The sequence below is a fragment of the Myodes glareolus genome, chromosome 11, assembly GCF_982192425.1.
Source record: "Myodes glareolus chromosome 11, mMyoGla1.1, whole genome shotgun sequence".
NCBI classification, from domain to species: domain Eukaryota; kingdom Metazoa; phylum Chordata; class Mammalia; order Rodentia; family Cricetidae; genus Myodes; species Myodes glareolus.
This window is the reverse complement of record NC_142036.1, coordinates 21331739-21357675: the sequence shown is the minus strand read 5'-3', so window position 1 is coordinate 21357675 and position 25937 is coordinate 21331739. Positions and strand designations below refer to the sequence as shown.

Genomic DNA, 25937 nt, shown 5'->3' with positions numbered 1-25937 from the left:
TAAACCTGCTTAGAAATTGTCCTGGTACCTCTGGAATGAACGTGACTTGGTTTTCTGGAGCATGAAAGCTTCCAGAGTAATTTGTTCATGCTCTGTGCAGCGATACACGTATGTACAAACCTACGTCTTTGAAATTGGATCAGATCCGAGATCAAGTATTGACTTTGATTATAACATTAGGGCAAGCTAATTCAACATCATATCAAGATAAAATAGTTCTGAATTTGCAGTTGATTGTGAGAATTACCTATGAAATGTGCGCATAAGTCTGATTCTATCATTATTTGAGTATAATGGAAGGGAGTAGGGTTTTTGTTGTTGTTTTTGTTTTTTAGTTATGGAAACAGTATATATATAAATATTTTTTCAAGTCAGTTCTTTCTGTCTTTGACCTTACCTTAGACATTTCCTGGTGTACATGGTGGGGAACGCTAGTGACAGCAAACTCATTACATCCAGTGCAGTGCTTCTCACCCTGGCTTGTTGACTATTTAGATGGTTCATCCTTTGGTTGGGGTTTCCCTGTGCTGTGGGATGTCTGGCAGCTGAAAGGGACAAATTTATTCTCAGTTGAGAGCCCTCACTCTAGAGACAGCCTACAATACTTTAAATTAGAAGTGTAAGAAAATTCTTATCCTCTCTGGAAACCTACACTGTTCTGTCTTGGAGCCATGTGGTGCTAGCAGAATGCCCCTTCAAACAGGATTGGGTGTTCTCAGTCATCCTGAATGGAAACACCTAAGTTTTGTAAGCTCTTTGTTTGCTTTTTTTTCCTCCTCCTGCTCCTGCTCCTGCTCCTGCTCCTGCTCCTGCTCCTGCTCCTCCTCCTCCTCCTCCTCCTCCTCCTCCTCCTCCTTCTTCTTTTTTGTGGTTTGTTTGTTTTCGTTTTTCGAGATGGTTTCTCTGTAGTTTTGAAGCCTGTCCTGGAACTAGCTCTTGTAGACCAGGCTGGGTCTTGAACTCACAGAGATCCGCCTGCCTCTGCCTCCTGAGTGCCACCACTTCCCTGCTGTAAGCTCTTAGTTATATGACCTGGCTCCATGTCTGTTCACCAATGGTTTTCCTTTTTCTAAATTCTGTCTTTAAGCTGTAGTGTCATGGTTTATGCAGAGACCTGGAGTTTCTTGTCTTATGGATGTAGCTCCTTAATTGTGTTAGGAGTGGGTGTTGGCTTTCCACACACACCGCGTTATGCTAATATTTGCTTCCTCCTCACCACAGTGTGCACACAGCCTAGTGCTGAGTAAGTCTTCTTTGCACCAAACTGACTCTTCGTTGTGGTTCTGAATTAGTTTGGACTGCAACTGCGGGAGATTATGTTTTATTCTGTTAATTTACTTTTATTGAATTTAGCTAACTTTGACATTCTTAGATATTTTAGAATCCCAACTTTTGGTCAGATTGGATGTTTCATTCTTGAGTATGTGATAATGCTGTCAGCTGAGACTGGAAATGTAAGATAAAAGCATATACACACGTCTGCAGATTGAGAGGAAGACTGAGGAGAGAACAGGGAGCTGGACAGAGAGACAGCGCAGGAGACCTGGAAGGACAGTGATGGAAGGTGGAGCAGATGTAAATATTTTGTAAACTGCCAGACTGCTCAGTACTGTAGTGGGTTCTTGAGTTTACAACAGAGGGCATGGTTGCTGTGTTCTGCTCCTGTTTCTGTCTGCCTTTCTGCTTTAACTGTAACATTGGCACATAGAATGCATGACTGTAGTAAAGTGGCTTTGTAATAGTTTCTATATAGAGACAAACAGGCCATTGAGGCTTAATGAACCTGGGAAGTATGGACTTCTCCAAGATTGTAAGTTATTCTGGAAATAGATGGAGGTATCTAGTTGTTAAAGGGGAAAGCCCTGGTAAGTCAGGGGTCTTTCTTGGCTGCGTGTGAGAGAGATGGTTAAGAGAACTCAAAAGCTGTGATTGTTAGAAGTGTGGTGTATGGTTTTCTCAGACTTCTTCCAATGATTTGCCATCTGACCTATAACCATTCTTAAGCAGAAAGGGGTTCATTATGATTACATTTGTTGCAAAATGACAATCTGCTTAAGTATTGACTCCCTTTTCCCCTTTGGTGCTGGGGGTCTAACATGGGGCTTGTGCATGGGAGGCAAATCCTCTCCTATAGAGCTACATTTCCTGCCCTACTGTGATAATCTAACAGTCCTTTGGACCAGAGGAGTTCTTTAGAACCAAAGGAAGAATCTTTAAAAGAATCCATGAGCTCTAAGTCAGATTTTCTTAAATGATCCTGGGAGAACAAGAATCCTTGGCAGTGTATAGTTTTCTTTTACAGTAGTTTTTGCATGAGTGATAATCTTGTCTCACAAAATAAGAAATCTTAATCCCACACCCAAACTAGCTGAGCTTCCAACAGCAAAGGCAAAGCCAGTTCATTTGTACATCTTTCTTAACTTGCTGATTGTCTTTTATACTATAACAACCATTTATAACAATAAATCCATGTGCTTTTATGTTTTGGCACACATTTTTTTTAAAAAATTGAATAGTTGATTATAAATATTTTAAATAGAATAGCTAATTATAATGTGTGATATACCTTTAGTAGATCCTAGCATACTGTCAGTTTTCCAAAGTGGTTGACCAGCCGACATTCCTATTAGCATATGAGCGTTCCACTCACCAGTCATTCCTGCCTCCACATGCTGTAGTTTAGCTAAGTATTTTTTTTTATTGTTTGAACAAAGGTCTCACATCATAGCTGAAGCTGGCCTGAAATTTGCAGCAACCCTCCTGCCTCAGCCACCATTCCCAAACAGTTAAATGCTAAACAGATGAATAAAGAAACGCTTTCTCCTGTTTTAATGAGTTGTCTCTTCTGTGTCTCACGGAAGTGCTGTAATTTATACATTCTGAGTGTGACTTGCCTCTTTGGTCTTGGAGCAGTTTTGGGTGACTGAAACTCTGTAGTCACATACTGTCTTCCAGTCAGAGCTGTCTTCTCTTTTGTTGCTACCTTGTAGAAGGAGCGGTGGGCCGCTTCCCGCCGCTCGCCTCCCAGCTAGCGTTACCCCTGAAATAATTACACGGAAACTGTATTCTTTTAAACATTGCTTGGCCCATTATCTGTAGCCTCTTATTAGCTAACTCTTACATATGGATCTAACCCATTTTTAATAATCTGTGTTGCACCACGAGGTGGTGGCTTACCAGGAGGATTCTAACCTATAGCTGTCTCGGAGAGGAGAGTCATGGCGACTGTCTCATTGCCTTTTTCCTCCCAGCATTTTGTTCTGTCTACTCCACCTATCTAAGCTGCTGTCCTATTAAAAGCCAAGGCAGTTTCTTTATTAACCAATGAAAGTAACACATAGACAGTTAACCCTCCTCCATCACCTTGTGGTCCCAAGGGTACTCTGAAATCAACTCTCCTATGTCTAGATAGGAAGCCTCCCTGATTTCTTTCACACTTAGACCTGGGTGCCTCAGAAGTATTTTTGTGTGTTATGTAATAGGAGTGGAGCTTGCCTATGTGGGTGCAAAACCACCAGAGGTTCTCAGTCTCTGAAGGGCAGTAGCCTAGTGAGAGTGAAGTAAGTTGTACCCTTTGTTTTCGTTCCCTAATGATCTGCTACATACTTTTTTGTACTTGTTAGGCCACCTGCATGTCTGTGATCAATTGTTTATTCAATTCTTTGCCCACTTTTAATTTTTTTTATTGAATTGATTAATGTATCAGTGTTCTTTCTTCTCTCTTCCTCTCCCCTCCCTTCCCCTCCCCTCTCCTCCCCTCCCCTTTTTTTTTGAGACAGGTTTCTCTGTGTAACAGAGATTCACCTGCCCCTTCCTCCCAAGTGCTGGGATTAAAGGAGTGCGCCACCACCACCTGGCATATTCATTTTACTTCCATTCTGTTCAGGGAGTGTTCCTTCTGTAGTAGCAGGTGATTAAGAGAATTCTTAGGCTGTGTACATGCTTTTGGTGATCTCTCATGGCAGCACACAACCCTGGGTCCCTCAGTTTAGACCAACAGTCCACTGGCACCAATCCTGGGTATCTCAGATTAGAAAAGCGCACCTGCTGGTCATTTCCGTAGCACCTTGATGGTTCACACATGCTTCTAGAACAAACTGCCATTCTTTCTTCAGATAGGAGGTAGAATGCCTGACTTAGAGTTTATTCCAAGTTTTTCATTTTATAGGAGAGAAAAAACTGGAGAAGTGGACTGTTGACTGAGCTCATGGGGTGGTGGTGGAGGACCTGGGATGCATCAGCACGTTCTTAGGACAGTCTGCTGGTTTCTTGTCAATAGGTCCATTTACTAAATAAACTCAAGGGATTCCTCAGTAGGATGGGGTTCCCAGCTTTGAGACTGACACATGCACTGTGTTCTTGTGCTTGTGAGCTTTCTTGTTCTTTCTCTCTCTCCTTCCCCCTCCCTCTCCAGACAAGGTTTCTCTTGTCTTAGAACCTGCCCTGGAATTAGCTCGAGTGGACCAGGCTGACTTTGAGCTCACAGAGATCCACCTACCTCTGCCTCCTGAGCGCTGGGATTAAAGGCGTGCACCACCAACGCCCAGCTCTTTCTCTTTCTTTTGCTCTCATTCTTTCTTTCTTTCTTTCTCGGTTCAGACAGGGTCTCACTGTATAGCTCTAGCTGGCCTAGAACTTGCTACTTAGGCCACAGTGACCTTGAACTCACAGAGGCTCCTCCTGCCTCTGCCCCTGGAATGCTGAGTTGAAAGGCAAGCACCAGGCCTGGCAACACTGCTTTCTTCAGTAAGTAAGCTAATGTGACTTTTGAGTAGTCAGTTTTGTTAGGGCTTTTTAGATGTTAAAACAAAAATGATGTTGTTTCCATGGTGGATTGCTGAAGAATCTGACTCTTGGAATACAGTCTTAGGACACCAGGTTGACTGATGAATTGTTTTCTTTATATCCTCTAGTAGTTTTATCTTGCCAACAAAATTTCTGTCAGTATATTCACACACAAAGGCAACAGACATGGACTCATGGGCACACACACTAACACATAAAAATTTGTTGTTACTGAGGCTGACCTTGCACTTTTAGCTTTCCAAGTAGCTGGTGCCACAGGTACAAGCCCTGTCTGTGCCTGGTAAGCGTGTGATTTTAAAGTAGCATCTTTCTGAAGCCCCTGAGCAGCGATTTTTGTCATCCCCCCCAGGTCATTACCATTCACTCTGCAGTCAGTTCATAGAAGTGAATTTGCAGCAGCGTGGCGTCTGCTCTTGTTTTCCCAAGTAGTTTTATGGCATTTATGTGTATGGGTGTATTGTTAGTCATTAAAGGGAATATTTTGTCAACTTGGGATTAATTTTTTTGCAAAGCACTTGTTCCGTAATATATACTCTTTAAGGGGCAGGAAGATAGCTTTTTGCAACAGTTAACACTTTGTATAGGTGGTTTGCTTTGCTACTTAGTTGTAAGGACATGGGGAAATTATTTACTTCACTTAAACAGCTTCCTTGTATGCACACTTTCTGTAGTACTTACATTTTGTGGCTATTATAAAATCAGAGATAATGTGTTTAAGTCACTCAACATACAGCCTGCTGTGTAGTCGCTTAACAGTGATGGGTTTAGCTATACTCATTTGTATGTAAGAGCTGTGTGTTTTACTTAATGGTTAATTGAATCTTCCCACTGTAGATTCATTCGTTCATTCATTCATTCATTCATATTTTTACTCATTTCAGGTTAATTGAGCAAAAATAACTGATGATACTAATGTAGGAACATTATGTCAATATTCAATTTCAGTTACTAGTCTTCAAGAGGTATTACTGTTTTCAAGGTAGAGTCAGTATTGTTCTGTAACGAGTGGCTTAGACTTTACTATTAAAGCAGGAAGGTATGATTGTGTTGGGGGGGAGGTGATGAGAGTTGTATTCTACAGTTGATGCGTTGGTTGTGTGACCTGAGGCTTTGTGCAGGACTGATTCATCCAGTTCTGCTGTGCAGAAGCATCAGCAAGTTCTAGATTAGGAACACTGAAAAGCTACGATTGATATTAATAAGTTTTACTGTTCATGAAGAATTCTTTAAAATTAGCTTACTTTAAAAATTAATGCAGGTACACAATAAAGTCAATTATAAATGTTTAAAGAATGAAGACTAAACTTCCTACCCTTAAGGCATTCTGTTATTAAATCATTATATGTGCTCACATTGACAAAGTGATTCAAAGCTCCTGGAATTGCCAGTTACACACATCCCAGTATCTACAGTGCTCATGGTTGGCTGTCTGCATTAGTGAATAGGATGCTCAAAGGCACATTTGTACTTTTCACTTATAGCTTCTCTTTAGGTCACTTTATAGCTGTTTAAGTAGAGCGACCTCACTTCCAAAGTTGTTTTCTGGCCAGGAGTGGTGGTTGGTACATGCCTTTAATCCCAGCACTGGAGGTAGAGGCAGGCAGGCCTTTGTGAGTTTTGAAGCTACATAGTGAGATCCTATCTCAAAAAATTAAAAAAAAATTGTGTTCCATTGCTAAATTCCCTGTGATATAAGCTGACGGTGTTTCTGGTCATTTGTTATGCTACAGGATGCTGCAGTTGTACAAACAGGATGATTGCTAGCAGTGAACTTGAGGTACCAAAGATGTTATCATTTACAGATTTGATAGATAATGCCAAATTGTTGTACCTTTTTTTCTTCGTTTTCTTAGCAACCCAGTGTATTTTCTGACTTGGAATTTGAGTAATCTGTAGCTGAAACTATCAACTTGACAATAATTTTAATTTGTATTTGTATTGAGCCTGTTTGCTGCAAGCATTCAGAATATATTGGTAATGGAAGAAGTCATGTGAAGCACACGTAGGCAATATACTCGGCCTGTTACCTAGCAGCGACACTGAGAAATGTCTGTTTTGTGAGGAGAGAAAACAAGCGGAATAATGTTCTCCTGAACCCACTTTACCTTGCTCGGCCTATGTCCTTGGCCTCATAAATGTTGTGTAGAATTTTGAAAATTCAAAGAGAAAAGCATACTCATTACAGTTAGGTAAAAATATTTAGGAAGCAGGATTATAATGGAAGAGAAAAGTAAGGCTCATGTGCTGTCTGAGGAGCTGGGAACACTGATTTTAAATGTAAACAAGAAATGCCACTGTGAACTTGGGGTACGCCTTTCCTTTAAAATCAACTTGTAGCTCCCTGTTCAAAAGCCCTGTAAGTGATCATATCATGCAGTGTTATGACAGAAGAGTAGCATTATTGTGATGATGTTATGTCTAGCATCAAGGGCAGCGACAGCCAGGAAGTTTGGACCTCCAAATAGTCATGTTCAGCTAAAAAGAAACAAGGTTAATTCATGGCTTTTTACAGGACAGATAGCAGAGGGTGAGGGAAGGCACAGGGAGGTAGCACTCAGATCAGGATTAGCCTTTGGGTCCTGAATAGCGGAGTCCTAATGTAAAAAGAATCCTTTGGAGACTGGGGAGACTGGAATTCTTAGTAGATGTTGAGAAATGATTAATTTTGTTAGGTAATGATAGATGGATGTTTCATACGAAGTTCTGCGATGATGCTGTAAGATGGCTTTAGGAGGGGCTGGTGGAGTAGACCCTGTGTTGACAGCTGTTGCGGGGGTGAGTATCGTGTGACTCCGAACTGTGCCACTGTGCCGCTCATCAGTTCTGAAATTCCTGTAGGAAGCTGCTGTTACAGCCAGGTGTGCTGCTTCTGTGAATCTGCCCGTCCTTGTCACTTCTTTTCTCTTCTTTGTTGGCTTTTGTCTACTTTTTCTTATAATTTAAAGAGTTCTTTCAGTAATGTGAAACAAACCTTTTGTCATGTTTTGCAGATAGTTTTCATTTGTCTTTTGAGTTCATGGTGCTTTTCCTTTTTTTTTTTTATAACCTGTGGTTGAATTTCCATTTTTATTTTGTCAATTTATTATTTTTCTTTATGGCTCAAGTGTTTTTGTGTGTTTCTTATGAAAAGCCTTTTTTTCAGAGACTGAAAAGTTCTTTCATGTTTTCATGATGTTTTAAACGACTCCAGCATATTTTCATTATATAGACGTTTTCATTTTCCTAGCGTATTTGAGGCTATCCTCTTTAGAGCTGGGCTTCAAGCCTGTGTCAGGATGAATGCTCAGTAGCTCTTCTGGGAAGATATTGATATATTTAACGAAGATTCCTCAGAAGAATAGCTGTGGACAGAGTTTACAGGTAGGTTCAGGAAAGGTGTAACACGTCTGAGTTATTTTTTAAAAGCTAAATACTGTGTAACGTACTAGTAATATTTTTTTCTGCCGTAGACCCATATTAGTGATATTAAGTAGCTAACTAGTTGTCAGGAAGGTTTAGCATTTAATTTCCCCAAACAAACATTTTAACATTTTTCCTTGGGTTAAGGTAAGGAGTAGGGCTCCTCCCTGGAGGCAGCATCTCAAGCTTGCCTTTTCCCACCCTGTCCCTGTGAAGAATGGAGCATTGGACAGTTGTGCTTCTGCAGTGACCTCCTCACTGCGGGGTTGTTCTGGGAAATCTATAGGCATCTCAGGGTAGATTATCTACTGCACGCATCGACTTAGAAGGAGAAGTGCATGTACAGGCCTGGCAGAAGTCTTCCCTCTGAGGGGAAAGTGGTTGCGAGGAGGTGGCTTATATGCTGTGTTCCCAGTTAAATATGAGTTCTGCTGTTAATTCATCCCTTTTAGAAATGAGTTAAGTTGAAATATATATACTACATTTTAAATATTTTATTCTACAAAATTTTTATAGTTAATGTTAATTTTCTAATACAAGTGAAAAATAGGACTAGGAAACCATTTTTTCTTCTGCTGATACCCACTTCCCTTCCCCAGGATTTGCGGTGTGAGTGTCACCTAGCTCTTCCCAGCTTAGGTGTGAAGCACAGTAGGTGTGACAGTCGTTGAAGACCCATCACAGTTTGCTCAGCTTAGTGCTTTCAGGAAGAAATCTATGACGTTCTGGGATTGTCAGCTCCAGAGTTGCTTTCTGTAGTCTCAGTTTGATACGCACTTGGTTTATGTTACAAAAGGTACCATCTAGCCATGGATATTTGCTGTGCTTTGATTGATATGAGTGACTCACCCCTAAAACTAGAACACTGTCTTGTGCCCCAATGGGATCCCAGTGCTTTCCTGTACTGTGGGTTTTATGTCAGATAGTATTGGTAAGCAGTGCTTATCTTTTCTCTTGTTTTCTTTTTCTCTCTTCCTTCTCCCTCCCTCCCTTTCTTTCTTTTTTTAATCATTACTGAGAATTTCTTTTTTTGCAGGGGGTGATGAGGTGTTTTGAGACAGGATTTTTCTGTGTAGTTCTGGCTGTTCTGGAACTTGCTCTGTAGACCATGCTGGCCTCAAACTTAGATCAGCTTGTCCCAGCCTCCCAAGTGCTGGGATTAAAGGTGTAGCCACCTTGCTTGACTTTACTGATGATTCTTACAGGTTTGTCTCAGTGGTACATTTGTGGGAACAAACCCTGTTGGTGGCACGTGGCTCTGGGAACTCAGTCTGTGTGTGTGACTTTTACACGTTTCTGAACTCTGCTCAGAGGTATCTGCCTGCTTCTGATTAGATTGTTTACTTGTGAGAGAATTGTGTCTAGATATATTGCTTTCAGATTGTTCCTGATAAAGTTTAGCAAAAGGAGTGAGAGGGAGTTCTTTGATGACTTAACTATAGTTTGGCAGGAAGCCATTTCTACCAAAACAAGTAATTAAATTACTTAATCCCCAAGAAGTTTAAAGGACATGTGAGCCAGTGGGGCTGTGGATATGATGAGGTGGGGAAAAACATGGTTTTGGTTTTACCTGAGTCATTCACTCAGTAATTTATATATATTTTAAACCCAGTTTTTAAGATGCCACAGAGGGAGTCTTTATTACTTTTTAAAATTTATTTTATTTTTAAATTTTTTTAAAAATCATTTATTTTTCTTTTATATGCATTGTTTTTGCCTACACGTGTATCTGTATGAGGGTGTCAGATCCCTTGGAGCTGGAGTTAGACACAATGGTGAGTTGGGATGTAGGTGCTGGGAATTGAACCCAGGTACTCTTACCATCGAGCCATCTCTCCAGCCCCAAGGGGTCTTTTATTAAAGCCTTCTGGTGCAGTCATTTGTGGGTACCAGAGCAGTGCACTGAAAATGAACAACTTTTTGAACAAAGTGAGGCACAACAGAAAGTCTTACAAATGCAGCCTCTGAGAACTTGTGTCATGGGAAGATGTACCACTCTTCTCCATGCCCTGGGCAAGATTTGATCTCATGGCTGTCTACAGCTGCCCATTTTCTTTAATAAACAGTTTTTTCAAAGGTTTAGAAATGTCTCTTACCTGGAAGATTGTTGGCTCTTTCCTGAAGCTGGTGGAATGGCACTGAATTCTAACTGATGTCTGCTTGAAGCCAGCCATAGCTTACTGAGGCCAGAGGTTGTGTTATATTTGGTTTTGGTTTTCTGGCCTTTTAGTTTCCCATGCTTTGGAATCCTTGGGCTTATTTGGTGTTTCTTGGTCAGCTTACTTGCTTTCCTCATAGAGCTTAGACACCCAGACTAAGAGATGACGAGCGTGCCTTAGGCTGCCTGTTACTGATATCAACTACTCCTGCTTGGCACTGCAAACTTGTTTTTTAAGGGGAGGGTAGCTTATATAGAGTTAAAACAAAAACAAACAAACAAAAAACCAAGTTATTCTGTTAAAAAAGTAAAGTTATTCTGCTTAAAAGTCAAGTTTAGCTGCTAAAAGTTGGTACAATTACTTTTTTGAATTGACATTCTCATTATTCAATAAAGATGAATGCGTTCATTGATTATTCCATTAGCAATGTCCTTGCAGCAACTGGTAGCTGTTCCTGCCTTGCCCCCTCACAGGCTGCTTTCGATGCTGCAGCGGAGTGATCCTGCTGACCTGCAAGCTAGCAAGTCATGTCAGTTCAAGACCTTCCAATCGCATGTTACTCACAGATAAGTCCTTACCATAACCCAGATGTGAGGTGTGCTCTCCACTGTGCTCCTTTGTGCCTGCTCTCAGCTTCTGTCTTGGCCAGTTCTTTTCCAGCCACACTGCACTGTTTGCAAGCACAAGCTGACCATCTCCCACTCTCAGTGTGGGATACTTTCTCTACAGCATCTGGGTAGCTCATTGCTCTTCATTTTATTTCTTTGCTTAAATGTCACTTTCTTGTGTAGTCAGCAGACCATCCTCTCCTTACTCTCCTAACTTGCTGTTATTGGTTTGCTCCTTTGCTCTTGGAGAGATGACATTTTAATTTAAACGTTTTTAAAACTTATTTTAAATTTACTATTGTTAGCGTATGTATATTTTAAATTTACTCTTAGTGTATGTATGTGTGTCTATACATGCATGATGTGTACATGTCAGTACACATGCCTTAACATGCATACCGAAGTCAGAGGACAACTTGATGGAGTCAGGTCTCTCTACCTTTATGTAAGTACCAGAAGCTGCACTCAGGCTACTACTGAACTGTGTGGCCATCAACTGCGTTTGCCCACTAAGCCATCTCTGTAGCCCAGGAAATAATATCTAAGTTTTCTCTTGTGGTTTTGAGGCAGAATTTAATGTAGCCTAGATGGGCCTGGAACTGACTGAGGCCAAGGATGAACTTGAAGTTCACCTCTCACCGCTGAGTGGCTGGGATTACATTACAGGCCTCTTGTGTCTCGGCCATCTCATTTTAGGTTGTGCTGGGACTCAAAATCAGGTTTGCCTGGACTGGTGCTCTACTCATTAAGCTTCATCCCCAGCGAAATAGTCTGATCATGGTTTCCCCTCCCCCGACTTTCCCCGATCGTCCCCATCTCCTCACTCACCCAAATTCATTCATTCTCCTCCCTGTTATTAAAAAACAGACAATTAAACACCAGAATAGGAATAGGACAAAACAAAACAGAAGAAAAAGATAATCTAAAAGCACAAGAAACATATACAGATGCAGAGACGCACACTCATACATACAGAAATCCATAAAAACAAAATTTGAAATTGTAATATATAAGCAAAAGACCTGTGAGGTAAATAAATGCCCAGGCAAAGCATTATGAGACAAAACCCCTCCAAAAATATCATTGAGTTAGTTTTGTGTTGGCCATCTACTACTGGTTGTGAGGCCTGTCCTTCAGTGTGGTTTGTATAACCAGAGAGACTGTTGGGGAAAACTAACTTTTCCTTTGTGAGTGATTTTAAGTTTTGCGAGTGGTTGTATGTTGGAAGTAGCTTCTGGGTTAGGGATGGGGGCTTGTGTCCACTCCCCCTTATCAGCACTGGGACCCATTTGGCTTAGACCTGTGCAGGCCCTGTGCATGTTACCACAGTCTCTGTGCATTCGTGTGTGTGTCAGTCCTGTTGTGTCTGGAAGTTTTTGTTTCCTTGGTGTCCTCCATCCCTGCTCTTACAGACTTTCTCCTTCATCTTCCACGAAGTAGCCTGACTCTGAGGGGAGGGATTTGATGAAGATATTTAGAACGGACTGTTCTGAGGTCTTTCATTCTCTGATCATTTTCCAGTTGCAGGTCTCCGTATGTGTTCTCATCTGCTGTAGGAGGAAGCTTCTCTGATAATGGCTGAGCAAGGCACTGATCTGAGTATAGAAGAATGGTGCTACAAGTAATTTTATTGCTACTTTCCTTTAGCACAGTAGCAGATTTGGTTTTCCCCTAGGTCCAAGGTTTATCTAGTCTCAGGTTCTTCTTGGTCACCTGAGCAGTGTCAAGCATGGGTTTCTTTTTGTGGAGTGGGCCTTAAATCCAGTAAGATACTGGTTGGTTACTCCCACCACTTTGTGCCACTCTTACACCAGCATATGATGCAGGTGGGTCACCATTGTAGATCAGAGGGTTTGTAGCTGCGTTGGTGTTTTATCTTTCTCCTCTGCTATCTTGCAGAGTACCTTCCAGTAGGGGTAATGGCTCTAGGTAGGTATCACTTGACTTCTCCATGTTTGATGAGTTATACAGGTTTTGTCTTCAACCATAGGGACTGACCATCAGTTTGTGGAAAGCAACCAATTGCTTTGGCAATAGCGTGGGTTGTTTGGGGATTTCCATGGACCACTTTGGCCAGCAACTTAATTAGATGTAACCCATTCCTGTCAATGGAGGTTTCGCTTGGTGGTGAGAGATGTCTGACTGGGGCTTCTTCTCCCTGGTTATGTGGTGATTCCATTTCTGTTTCTTTCATGTATGTATGTACTTTCAGAAGCTTCTACTATAGTGGGTTTCCCTATGACTTCTCATACGACCTTTAGTGTTAGCTGTCCCTCCTCATTCCCTCCCCTCCCTTCTCTGGTTTCTTTCCCTTTCTGCTTAATCTACCTGTTCCAGTCCCTCCTTACCCATCCATTCATCCATATCAGCTTCCCTTTCCTTGGGAGACCTTCACCCCTCAGTCTCATACAGTATAACTTCTATGGTTATTTGCTTATGGAACATTTAAAAGCTAACATTCACATATAAGCTAATGCATACCATGTTTGCCCTTTGGGGTGTGGGTTACCTCACTCAAGATGATTTTTTTCTAGCTCCATCCATTTACCTGTGAATGTCATGATTTTTTTTTTAACAGCTGAATCTTCATTGTGCAAGTGTACCACCTTTTTTTTATTCATTTACCCACTGATACATCTAGAATGTTTCCAGTTTCTGGCTTTCATGAATAGAACAGCACTGAATATAGATTAGCAATCCTAGCACTTAGTTCTTCTTCTTCTTCTTCTTCTTCTTCTTCTTCTTCTTCTTCTTCTTCTTCTTCTTCTTCTTCTTCTTCTTCTTCTCTCTCTCTCTTTCTCTCTCTCTCTCTCTCTCTCTCTCTCTCTCTCTCTCTCTCTTTGGTTTTTTGAGACAGGGTTTCTCTGTAGCTTTGGAGCCTGTACTGGAACTAGCTCTTGTAGACCAGGCTGGCCTCGAACTCACAGAGATCCACCTGCCTCTGCCTCCCGAGTGCTGGGATTAAAGGCATGTGCCACCGCCACCTGGCTCTAGCTCTTCATTCTTAAAAAAATTATGGTTTGTTTTCTGGCACAGTGTGCTGTCAGTGCTACAGCAAGGACAGTGGCCACTTAAGACCGCACAGACAAGGGATAGAACAGCAGCAGTAGTCTTCATTTTAACTTCAGGGGGGCGTACGCTGTAAAAGTTCATCATTGTGGTAACACTGTCCAGTTATAACTGGTGACTTTGTTAAAGGAGATAGGACTTAGTCCTGTCTTCTGCTTTTTATGAGTGGAATTTGATCCCTTATAAACGCATTCCTACCTCAGTGTGACTTATGACAGTGACACTATGAAGCATTTATGACTTTGGGTTCAAGATTGTTTATATTCATTTTATAGATGGTGTAATGGTCTGCACACTCCCCCCAATTCCCACCTAGACAAACTGATCTTCAGCTTCAAGCCTGAGTCCCTGCCCCCCCCAGGCAGCTTCTGTCTCTCCCTTCTCCCCACTTTTCCCCTCCCCCCCCCCCTCTCTGTCTTTCTCTCTGATCTTCTTCCCTTCTCCCCTCTCCCCTGCATAACCCACTAAATAAATATCCAACCTTACTCTGCATGGCGTACCTATCCATGTCTCTCTCACCTACTGCATGGCTCCCTGCCTGGGACTCGTGGCCCATTGCAGCCACTTGGGGAACTGCACCATCCCTGCCTGGGACTGGCTGTTTTCAGGACCTGCTGCCCAATGATACTTCGGAGATCTGTGGCATGGTCTCATGGTCCTCTGCCCGCAGCAGCCACTTCAGGGACCTGCAGCATTTTATTTAAACCATAACAGATGGACTATATGTTGAAAATGAATTTATACATATTACCAGAAAGGCTACACAACATTGAAAAATGTGCTAAGAACTAGGCCAGTGGGAAGTTCTTTCTGATCTAGGTATTCAGAGAACTGTTCTACTCTTGCTAAGTTTGTCAGTAACCTCTGCATCCAAGATCCAAATGCACCTTTCCATCATTTCTCAAGGTGTGTTCCTAAGCACACAGCACTGTTTCCAGCACCCTTTGAACACAGGCAGCCTTCTACCCACTGCCTCTCTCTGACTCTGGTCATCTCACAGCACAGGGTTCCAATAAAACCACATCTGGAAGACTTTTACTTATTGAAAGTTCCGGGTTGAAGGTGAGCTGGAGGGAATGGAAGGACTTCATCTGTTGTGACAGGAGAGGCCAGATCTGGACAGCAAGTTGGACGTGGAGTGGGTGTAAGTGGTTTATGTGCTTGTGTCTTAGAAAGAAAGGGGTTTTCTTTCTGAAACTTGTGGTCTCTTCTTATACTAGGCTGTTGCATCATTTGCTGAGAATTACAGTTTAGAAAGGGCAATTGGGATTTAAGAGGAAAAACAAAGGGTTTGACATAGTCATTTTAGAGAGCAGTGGCTGAGCCTTTGAAAGGATTGCTGCCACCCACTGAAGTCTGCTGTGTGCAGTGAGCTGGGCTCAGGAACTTGCATGGGAAAAACAACCAGAACATTTTACTGTTTGTAGAAATTTGTTTAGTTTTTGCAGAGTACAGTGGAGAATACAATACAATAGGTATTGTAGAGAAGATTGTTTCTTCATCTGGGGAGCTTATATACACAGGGAGGATTTGCCATATGCTGCAAGAGGCACAGAGTCTACTTCACTAGCCACTTCGAGAAAGGGAGCAATTTCAGTAAGGGCGTACAGGAAGCATGTGGGAGGAAGGCTAGTGCAGAGGTGTTGGTACCATGGTAATAGAAAGGCTTTAAGTTCTCCTGGACGGAATGTGCTTCTGTACAGTGTGAAACGGGTCAGAGACGTTTATGGCTTTAAAGACAATTTCATGAAAATATATAACTCCCTAAAGGAGCTTATGCATACCTATTTTCGGGAAGATTTACGAGTTCATACAATGTGTAGTGAACATCACACTGTACTGTGATTTCCCAGTGTGACTGTGAATTGTATGACTTAGTGAATGTAAGTGTCATTGTGTTCCATTCAAGCTTTTTTATCCACTCTCCAGCTTAAAACACACACACACACACACACACACACACACACACACACACACACCAAATTTGAATCCAGGGCTTGAAAAAAATGCCAGTTATCTAAATACAGTATCGTATTGTGATAAATATAGCCATTGAGCTTTTAGATCTATTCACAAAACTTTATTTTAATATTCATAGGGAACTTTTTTGGACTGTTCTCTGAAAAACCGAGGACCCATTTTATCATCAGAACTGACTATTAATTAGGGTATTGTTTCAGAAATAAAAGTTGATCTGCCGCTGAAACTCTCTTTGAATATGTATGGTTCCAAGCTTGCTTTTGTGTATTTAATAACTTTAGTACTATAATCACTCTGTTTACAATTAAATTTGGTGAATATGCTAATATAGAATGTAACAGTGGGTGATTTCAGCAAAGGGCAGTGTGGATTTGCATCTTGATGTGCTTTTCAGTTACATCTGCATTTCATTTAGAATCAAAGGGAAAAGAAACAGTTAGATTATGTAACAGTCATGTGATGATGAAACAGCTTTCTTCCTTCTGTTGCATAGGCTGTTATTGCTGTAGGTTTGAGCAGAGTGTACTGAAATTACACAGATCGAAACTTTCTTATGAGTTGGTTATTCTTTGTATTCCTTAGTAGAAACCTTCTGCTGGGATTGGCGTCATTATTAGAAGAGGCCTCTAATGTTCTTGTGTAGTTTAATTGAAATGAGTGTCTGCAGTTCCTCAGCACTCACTAACTCGTCAAGACAAGTATTTGTAGTTTTCGTATTTTTGTGAACATGGGTTCCTGGTTTAAGAAATTGTGCTTTTCAGAAATTGTGTGCAAAGCAACAGTAGATTGACATACCCTGTTTCCCTGTTCTCGGAAGTTAGAAGACTTCCTGTTACTCTTAACTAGAAAGGAAGAGGGATGTCCAGTGCTGTGATGGAAGTGTAGTAAAGGGTCTAGTTCTCAGAAAGAGCTGGCACAATAGTGCTCACCAAAGGTGGCTGTGCCTCCTGAAGTACATGCCAGGAAAGGGACATTAATGATGGCAGGAAGAGGCTCTGTGGGCTCGTGTGTGAGGTCAGAGGTCCTCAGGAGCCATGCACCTTCTTCTTTGAAACAGAGTCTCTCACTAGAATTAGGCTAGGTTGGCTGGCTAGTCAGCCCCAGGGGTCCACTTGTGTCTGTCTCCTCTGTGCTGGGTTGACCAGTGCAGGCCACAGCAACCAGCCTTTTCACCTGCATCCTGGGGGTTAAACGTAGGGCTTCATGCTTTTGTGGCAAGTTTGTCACTGGCCGAGCTCTCAGCCTGAGGCTGGTTTCTTTTTAATGGAAATAGTATTTCAAGAATATAGTTCAGGGGAGGGGAGAGCAAGGGAAAGGAGCGGAGAAAAATATGTAACTCAATAAAAACAATTTAAAGAAATATCAAACAGTAAAAAAAGAATATAGTTCATGTGCTAAGGAATACGTGTATTAAGTTACAGGGTTGGTTGTTTCTACACTTTTTTTGTGAGTTGGGTTGCTAAATATGAAGGCCTGTGTATGTGTGTGTATGCTTTTCATAAAAAGTAATTTCAAGTACAGTTACGTTTCTTTAGACAGGATCTGTCTTTGTAGTCTAGGCAGGCTCTTAACTCTTGATGATTTTGCTTTTGACTCTAACACTATGCTTTAGTCATACACCTATGTCTAGTTCAAGTACAGCATTTTAAACCGTACCTCTCATTTCTGTCTCCTTTTCACATTTGTGAATTTAAGGAACAAAGGAATAATAGGTTAAAGATGTCACCTAATTATAGCAGTCCTCTGAGTCCAGGGGAGTCATTCCAAGATCCCAGTGGATCCTGGAAACGAAGGCTGATAGTGGAGCCTATACACACTGCTGACCAGTGCATATAATATGGATCCTACTTCAGTTTATAAGGTGAGCGGAGTCAGACTAATAGTAGTGACCAAGATTAGAGCAGTCAGCAGAGTGTCCGATAAGAGAGGTGCTTGTGGTTTTCGTGTCTCAGAGGTCTATCTCTTCTTGTGAGATGGGAATGTTGTGTCCTTAATGAGATTAATGAGGTGAATGACCAAGCATCGTGAGGTAGCGGAGAGCCCTTGACTGTGTCAGTTAAACACAAGCACTTTGGTAACTGAGGTGACTCCTATAACTCTGGAAGGGCAGCAAACATAGTGGGCATGCACTAGACAAAGGGTGCCCACACAAAGGTCTGGGCAGAGTGATAGCTCTGGATACATCCAGTACTTTGAATGACACTCGGTATTAAACTGTATGAATTATTTCTTTCTGGAATATTGTATTTAGAATTTTGGACCTTGTTTGACCGTGGATAACATGATAATCTGTGGAGGGATTAGTGAGAGGTTACTGGTCTCCGTGTGCCATCCCACATTTATACACAGTATTCTTGATTAACAAAACTACCGCACTTCTAGTTCACTTTGAAATAGCCATAGCTCGTTTTTTTTTTTTTTTTGGTGGGGGGAGGGGGAAAGGAAATGTTTTTCTGAAAGGATGTGTTGTGTCCATCCCATACCCTCCTCTCCCTTGCTCCTGGTGTCTCTTGAGTGGGCATGGCTTCCCAGTTGCAAATCGTTGCTTGCTGTTCTCCCTTTTGTTCAGTCTTGTGTTCTCACAAACCTAGTCTTCCTTGTGAAGCTCACTTGGTTGTAGCTGCAGCATCTTCTTGAGCTGGGTGTGTGCGTAGGATACACTGCTCTGAAGTTTGAAGAGTTGTATGTACCAGTCTTGTCGGTATCCGCTAACATTGTGTTGTGGAGACAGGAACCATTTCCCAGGTTTGCTGTGAATGGTATGCTAGGGTTTAGAGTTCGCTCTAGTGCTTTCGTGTATGGTTTGGGGGTGTGAAGGGGAGGGAATTCAGGGAGGCTCAGTGTTGTTTCAGAGTTTCCTAGAACTAGTTTTAAGAGTGACATTCCGGGTCTTAATTATTACAGTAGGCTCCAGATAGCTGGCCCTAAGAATAAAGTTAAAAATAAGAGCCAATAGTTTTACTTGGAGAAACACACACACACACACACACACACACACACACACACACAAACATCACTTTTTTTAAAAAATCACAAATCTGTATGAAATAATGCTGAGGCAGATTTAATTTATTGTATGGTATCTTTATTGCACATGGAAAGGAATTCTAGAATGAACCATTTGTCCAGGCACTTTGCGGGGGGCCATCCTGTCCCGCAGGAATGAACGCCACCAAAAACGAGAATTCCTTCTCTGGTCACATCTTTATTTGGAGCATTTCCTTGAGGAAAATTGGGGGAAGGGAAGATAGAGCAGGGACGAGAGAAAGCTTAGAGAGAGTTGGGCCCCGAGGCAGCTGCTTTTAAACGGTGGAGCGGCTTGAACGCTGTCCTGATTGGTTAATGCCATTCTGCTGGTCTGAGCATGTGCAGGCAAGGGTGCAGGCAGGGTTGCTCAGCCCCACGTGGCTACCTCCAAACTGCAGGACCACCTGTGCCTCCAGGTGGCTCCCAACATCTCCCCCTAATTATTGTCTTTAAGAGCAATAAGGCAAAACTATTTTCCAATCTGGTCCCCACCTAGACGCAGCATGCCAAGGATATCTGCTCCCATCCATCCCCAAGGAGGGAAAAGGCAAAATAGAGTCAGAGATAAGAGGTTGCACAGGGTGTTGCTCAAGTCGATGGTGTGAAACAGCTGCTCTTGGCACCGCCCAGAAGGTCATCTCTGCTGCCTCCGCACGAATCTTCCACAGCAGGACACTCAGCATCCACTGGGTCGTCTTCTTTATCTCTCTGGTCGGTCTCGCTGGCATCCAGATGTATGTCAGCATTCCTAGAAAAACATAAACAAAACTCTCCTCCCAAATTAACATTTAAGAGTATTAAAAACTCTCAGTGTAAAAATTCAGCACAATCAGTACTGGAAGTAGGCTGGTTTTGAACTTAGAGACTTGCATGTCTCCGTTTCAAAGAGCAAATCTTGTTTGCCTGTACCAGCAAAATTTTGAATTAAAAATTAAGTGTATAGAATGCAAGAGAAATCCTTTCTCTGGGGGAAGCTGTCACTGGTAGTGTAGTCCCCCTCTATTGTTTAAAAACCAAAGCAGTTGTCACTGGGAATTGAACTCATGACCTTTGGAAGAGCAGGCAATGCCCTTAACCGCTGAGCCATCTCTCCAGCTCCCCTATTTAGATGGAAAAACCTCTAGGTAACATTGTTTATTTCATCCGTTGCCAGGGGCAATAGGTAATGATAACCAGGTTGACGCGCCTTTATTATGATAATTAGGACCAGTTCTTTGAGGGAGAATGGACGTCGATCATCTGGCTACTTCCTGCTGACAAAGGGGCGATGTTTGGGGGGATAAATGTTTTTATCTGACTGAATTCTTGGCGACAAATGTTCTTATCTGACTGAATTTTTAGCGACCTTGGCTGAGGGCGGCGGCAGCAGCGGACGGCGGCTGCCACAGCTCCGCCTCTGAAGCCCAATGTGGCGCGCTCCGCATGGCCCCGCCCCGGGCCGTGCGCGGGCTCGCCGTTTCACCTCAGGCAATGAACTCGCACCACCGGCTGTGAGTCTTTTTCAAGCTCCGGCGAGGGGGGGCATCCGCCCACCCGTGGAGGGGCTTCTCCTGCCCGGTCCGCCCGCGCGCAGAGCCCCGTTCTCTGGGAACTCACCTCCCCGCTCGCCCATGTTGCTATGGAAACACAGTTTTTCCGCAGAGCCGATTTAGCTCCTCTCTGCCTTCTATGGCGCCGCTGCTCACCACGCAGCTTCCGCCTCAGTCAGGCGAGTCCGCTCAGGTGCTGAAAAAGTCCTCCAAAAACCATAGCCCCGCCAGAAGGCCGGGACATATAGCCTCTGATGTCACACGGACTTTAGCCTGCCCGCGACCTGGCTATTCGCAGGCCTCTGAGGACTCCAGCAAATTTCCCGCCAGCAACTGGTTAGCATGGCCATGCCTCCCGAACGAGCTAGCACTGGAGAGTGCAATTTTGCGTCTCCCTCCTGAGTAGCTGGGATTACAGGTGTGCACCACCGTGCCTGGCCCACTTCCGTGTTTTTAATCAGGCATTACCGCTCAAAGGCGGGCCGGCTGCCGCCAGCACTCTCAGCATGATCAAGCAGCTTGTCTTTCTCAGTCAAAAATTAAAGTTTTTTGTACGTGAGAGCCAGAGACTGAGCTCTCTTAACAAAATTAGGCGAAAATCATCTCCAAAAGCTCTGTGGCTCTTTAAGAACAGGGAAGGCAGTGATCAAGTTTGCCTCCCTATGAGACTGTTGCCTCCAGTCTCTATCAGCGAGTACGCAGGTGGACGGAGAGGGAGCGGAAGCCGCGGTCTCCCGTACCCCATCGTCCTCAAAGTCCCGCCTTAGTTACCTCGCCTTTTTTGCTGCTGTTTACATTCCTCCTGCATTGAACTTAAGGGATTTTTCTTCCCCGTTGCTTTCTGTACCTTCTTTCAGATACCTTAACTTTGATTTTTTTTTTTTTTTTGTATTTTCTTTTCTATTTAGGCCTATCCTTTGAAATTCCTTTTTACATTTCTTTTCCTCCCCTTTCTGGGGATTTCAACCGACGTCACTCACCGCTCCATGTTCTCAGAGTTCTGAAATTCAAGGCTCTCTGTGCTGGTGTCTGATCTTGGCTTTCAGCGCGTTGTTGGGCGCTTCCTTCTCAGGGTCCCCCGGCGTAGTTGTCAGGGTCCCTCAGCGTCCCGGGTTTCGGCACCAGTTGCGGGGGGCCATCCTGTCCCGCAGGAATGAACGCCACCAAAAACGAGAATTCCTTCTCTGGTCACATCTTTATTTGGAGCATTTCCTTGAGGAAAATTGGGGGAAGGGAAGATAGAGCAGGGACGAGAGAAAGCTTAGAGAGAGTTGGGCCCCGAGGCAGCTGCTTTTAAACGGTGGAGCGGCTTGAACGCTGTCCTGATTGGTTAATGCCATTCTGCTGGTCTGAGCATGTGCAGGCAAGGGTGCAGGCAGGGTTGCTCAGCCCCACGTGGCTACCTCCAAACTGCAGGACCACCTGTGCCTCCAGGTGGCTCCCAACAGCACTTGAATTACAGAAAAGAGAGTTTTAAACTCATTTAAAACTGTTTTGACAACTATAAGAAAATAATCAAATAGGAAATTGCTGTGATTTGATAAAGCTGGATGAAGTTGAGAAGAAATCATGTTAGTGCTGGAGATTGCTGTGTGTTTGAGTTCATTCTTCTTGTGGAGTTGCCACCGAGGCACAGAAGTTAATCTCTTCTCAGTGTTTTGAGTCCTGGTTGCCATGGCTGTTACCAAGATTCTGCTGGGCAAGATTTCAGCACAGAGTAAAAGCACCTTGAGAGAACTAGTCTGAGAGAACTAGTGCCGGCACCAAGTTCCTTTGCTTTGAAGATGATTTTCACCTCAGAGAAGGTTGAAATTTGGGAATATGCACAGTGATTTTTAGGGAAAAGTTAGATTTAAAGATTTCTCCATCAGTTAATAAAGTATTTGCACTAGGGTTTTCTAAAGGAACAGGACTGGTACAATGAATATATAGGGGGAGGCTGTGGTCCTCGTAGTTCAGCAGTGACTGTCTCCTGGTGGAAAAGAAAAGACTGGCTGAAGCCGGGCGGTTGGTGGCACACGCTTTTAATCACAGCACTCAGGAGGCAGAGGCAGGCAGATCTCTGTGAGTTGAGACCAGCCTGGTCTACAAGAGCTAGTTCCAGGATAGGCTCCAAAGCTACAGAGAAACTCTGTCTTGAAAAACCAAAACCAAAAACAACAAAACAAACAAACAAACAAACAAATAAACAGACAGACTGGATGTCTCAACAGTCCTTTCCAGACTGGTGCTGAATTTCCAGGGAAGTCCTAAGAGAGCTGCTGGTCTTTAGTCTGAGTTGGAATCCTAAAGAAGTAGGTTTTAATACCAGCGAAGGAATGCCTTAGCAACAGGGTAAGTGAACTTGCCAGTGATATTAATGGCAGGCAGACAAAAACAAAACCTTCCTTCTTCCATGTCCTTTTACATGGGCTGTCACCAGAAGGTATGGCTCTGATTTAGAGCAGGTCTCCCCAACTCAAATGATCCACTCAAGAAAAGCCCTTCATAGTGTGCCCAGTTCAGCTGCTTCATTCAGTTTTACTTGATTCCAGATGTAGTTAAGTTGACAACCAGGATTAGCTATCACAGTATTTCTATTTGCATATATGGAATTTGTGCATGTGTAGTGATAATTGGAGGGTATTTGCTGAAATATTTCAGTCTAATACTCTATGTGTGGGCGTGTGTTGAGGGTGGGGCCTAGGGTTAGAGAGACAGTCTAGCAGTTAAGAGCAAATACTGTTGGTGCAAAGGACCAGAGTTTGGTTTCTAGCACCCATGTCAGGTGACTCCTAACAACCTCTATCTCATTCTCCTGGCCTCCTCAGACGCCCACACAGAATTCTATGTACATAATTTAAAAAAATAAGAAAATCACTATTTTTTTTTATTGCTTATTTTTATTTTGTGTATCTGGGCATTTTGCCCATATGTCTACACCATGTGCATACCTAGTTTCTGAGAAAGCCAGAAGAGGACATGGAATCCCCTGGGACTAGAGTTACAGATGATTGTGAGCCACCATGTAGATGCTGGTAATTGAACCTGGAACCTCTGAAGAACAGCAGTGCTCTTAACCACTGAGCCATCACTCCAGTCTCAAGAAAACAAATCTTTTAATAAAGTGTGTTTAGTATGTCTGGGTTCAGAATGTCGCATCTTAACAGAGCCCATTTGAACTAGCATTCTAAGTGTTGCAGACCAGGCTTTTCAGCCGCTCCCATCTCTCTGCTTTGTCTTCTGCTGTTTTTAGGGAAACCTTTGAGTTAGTATTTATAGAAAGAAGAACTTGAACTCATGCAACTTTTATGTACATAAAATTGTATATGGTACAGTGAGTTATACCTGAGTGCATTTGAAGCTTAGAGATGCTTTGATCAGGACTTCCCATCTAGCCAGTTACATCCTTGGGGTCCAGCCATGCTCTTCCCCGGTAAAACTTTTCCCAGAACATTCTGTTACACTTGTGCTGGTGAGAAAAGTGAGCGAGTTGCTTTTTTAGGATGCCCAGGGAGAAGGGACACATTGTATGGTTGAGACTTTGTGGAGCTGGCTGGTGCTGTGTACCACTTCTCTGCTGAGCCTCTGTTCTTGTGTAAATGGTGCTGGTGCAGCGTTCCTACTCAGCACCTACTCCTGTGTCCCAAATGCCCTGTCCTTCCTTCTTGGGCATACCTAATTGGGATTGTAGTCCATGCTTGGACTTAGCGCGTCCCTACTTCTTAGGATCTCTTAGCTGCATTATGAGGTGTTGTGCATTCTAATTGCATGTCTTCCCTCAGTTGCATAAAACAGTTCTTGTTTTGTTGTTACTAAATAGTATTTTAGTTATGGATGATATGCCACTGGAACTTGCAGTGCTTTCCATAATTGCATTATATTTATGGTTTCCTATTTAAAACTTAGTGACAATCAAATGGGATCCTAGCTGTTACAGACAAGAATTAGTAGACATCCTTCTCTTTAGTCTTGGGCAGTCCTTGCTGAGTAGAAGCCTTCTGTAGGGGAATGTTTTAAACACTTCTAAGGTTATAATTGTGAGCAAAATTGCTTTATTTTGTTATTTCAGAGAAAATGCCACGTGCAAAAGCAGCTCAGGCTGGAAGACAGGGTCCTGCAAAGAGGCGCCTTGCAGAGCAGTTTGCTGCTGGGGAGATCATAACCGACATGTCTAAAAAAGAATGGAAACTAGGACTGCCTATTGGCCAGGGTGGCTTTGGCTGCATATATCTTGGTAAGTGTATGGTGATTACTAATCATCAGTATAAAGACTCAAATATTTCTTATGAAATAGTTTCTCATTTAAGCTATTGCAAGGTGCTGTTGATTGTCTTCGCTGAGATTGTGTGGTTTGATCATAAGATCATCTTTGGTATATAAATAGAAGATGGCTCATTTTGTTATCGAAAAAAATTAAAATGCTATGATATTGTTACTGGTAAACACAATATCCTAAGAGTCTTAAGATTTCTACACAGTCTAAGTTATCTTGAGACTAAAGATCCTTTTCCCTCCATATTAGGCTTGACCTATGTTAGTTCTATTAGTTAACGTGCTTATCTTGAATAGTTGGAAACCAGGTTAGAACCCTGAACTTCTGTGAGTTTACTGAATTATCAACATTAAAAATGGTTTACCTGGGGCAGGAGAGATTGATGTAGGAGAATCTTCTATCTATCTGTTGCTTACATTGATTAATTGATAAAGAAAACTGCCTGGCCTGATAGGTCAGAACATAGGTAGGCAGGGAAGACAGAACTGAATTCTGGGAGGAAGAAAGCAGGATCAAGAGAGCCGCCCACCATGAAGCTGCCAGGTCAGACATGCTGAATCTTTCCCGGTAAGCCACAACCTCATGGTGAGATACAGATTATTAGAAATGGGTTGAATCAATATGTGAGAGTTAGCCAATAAGAGGCTGGAGATAATAGGCCAGGCAGTGTTTAAAAGAATACAGTTTTCGTGTAATTATTTCGGGTAAAGCTAGCCGTGAGCCGGGCGGTGGGAACACAGCCTGCCACTCCTTTTGCAACAAGAGATGGATGGCTCAGTGGTTCAGAGCCCTGACTGCTCTTCTAGAGGACCCGGGTTCAATTTCCAGCACCTACATGACAGCTCACAACTGTCTGTAACTCCAGTTCTACAGAGCTCTTAGAAATTATTTATTTCTGGCACAGGCTAGAAGAAGGGGTTAAAGTTACATATGGTTGTGAGCTACCATGGATGGTAGGACTCGAGCTCCAGTCCCCTGGAGTAGTAGCCAGGACATCTAACAATTGAGCCATCACTCTAGCCATGGAAGTTTCAGTTTGTAACAGTTTACATAAAATGAAATGTATAGGCTTTTTTTTTTTGAAACCCACAACTGTAAAGATCTA

At 42.7% G+C, this 25937-nt stretch overlaps 1 protein-coding gene and 1 pseudogene across 6 annotated transcripts in view; one reads left to right on the top strand and one right to left on the bottom strand.

The window, feature by feature from the left end:
- The window catches only part of Vrk1 (VRK serine/threonine kinase 1), a 76644-nt gene that overhangs the window by 8346 nt on the left and 42361 nt on the right, over window positions 1-25937 (top strand). For all 6 annotated transcript variants that reach the window (XM_048431242.3, XM_048431241.3, XM_048431239.3 and 3 more), the window contains exon 2: window positions 24629-24793. In XM_048431242.3, coding sequence (XP_048287199.1) covers window positions 24634-24793 — 160 coding nt within the window. In that variant the 5' untranslated portion in view covers window positions 24629-24633. The remainder of the gene's footprint in view (window positions 1-24628; window positions 24794-25937) is intronic.
- LOC148120448 (Nuclear RNase P) lies at window positions 20504-20693 on the bottom strand (annotated as a pseudogene).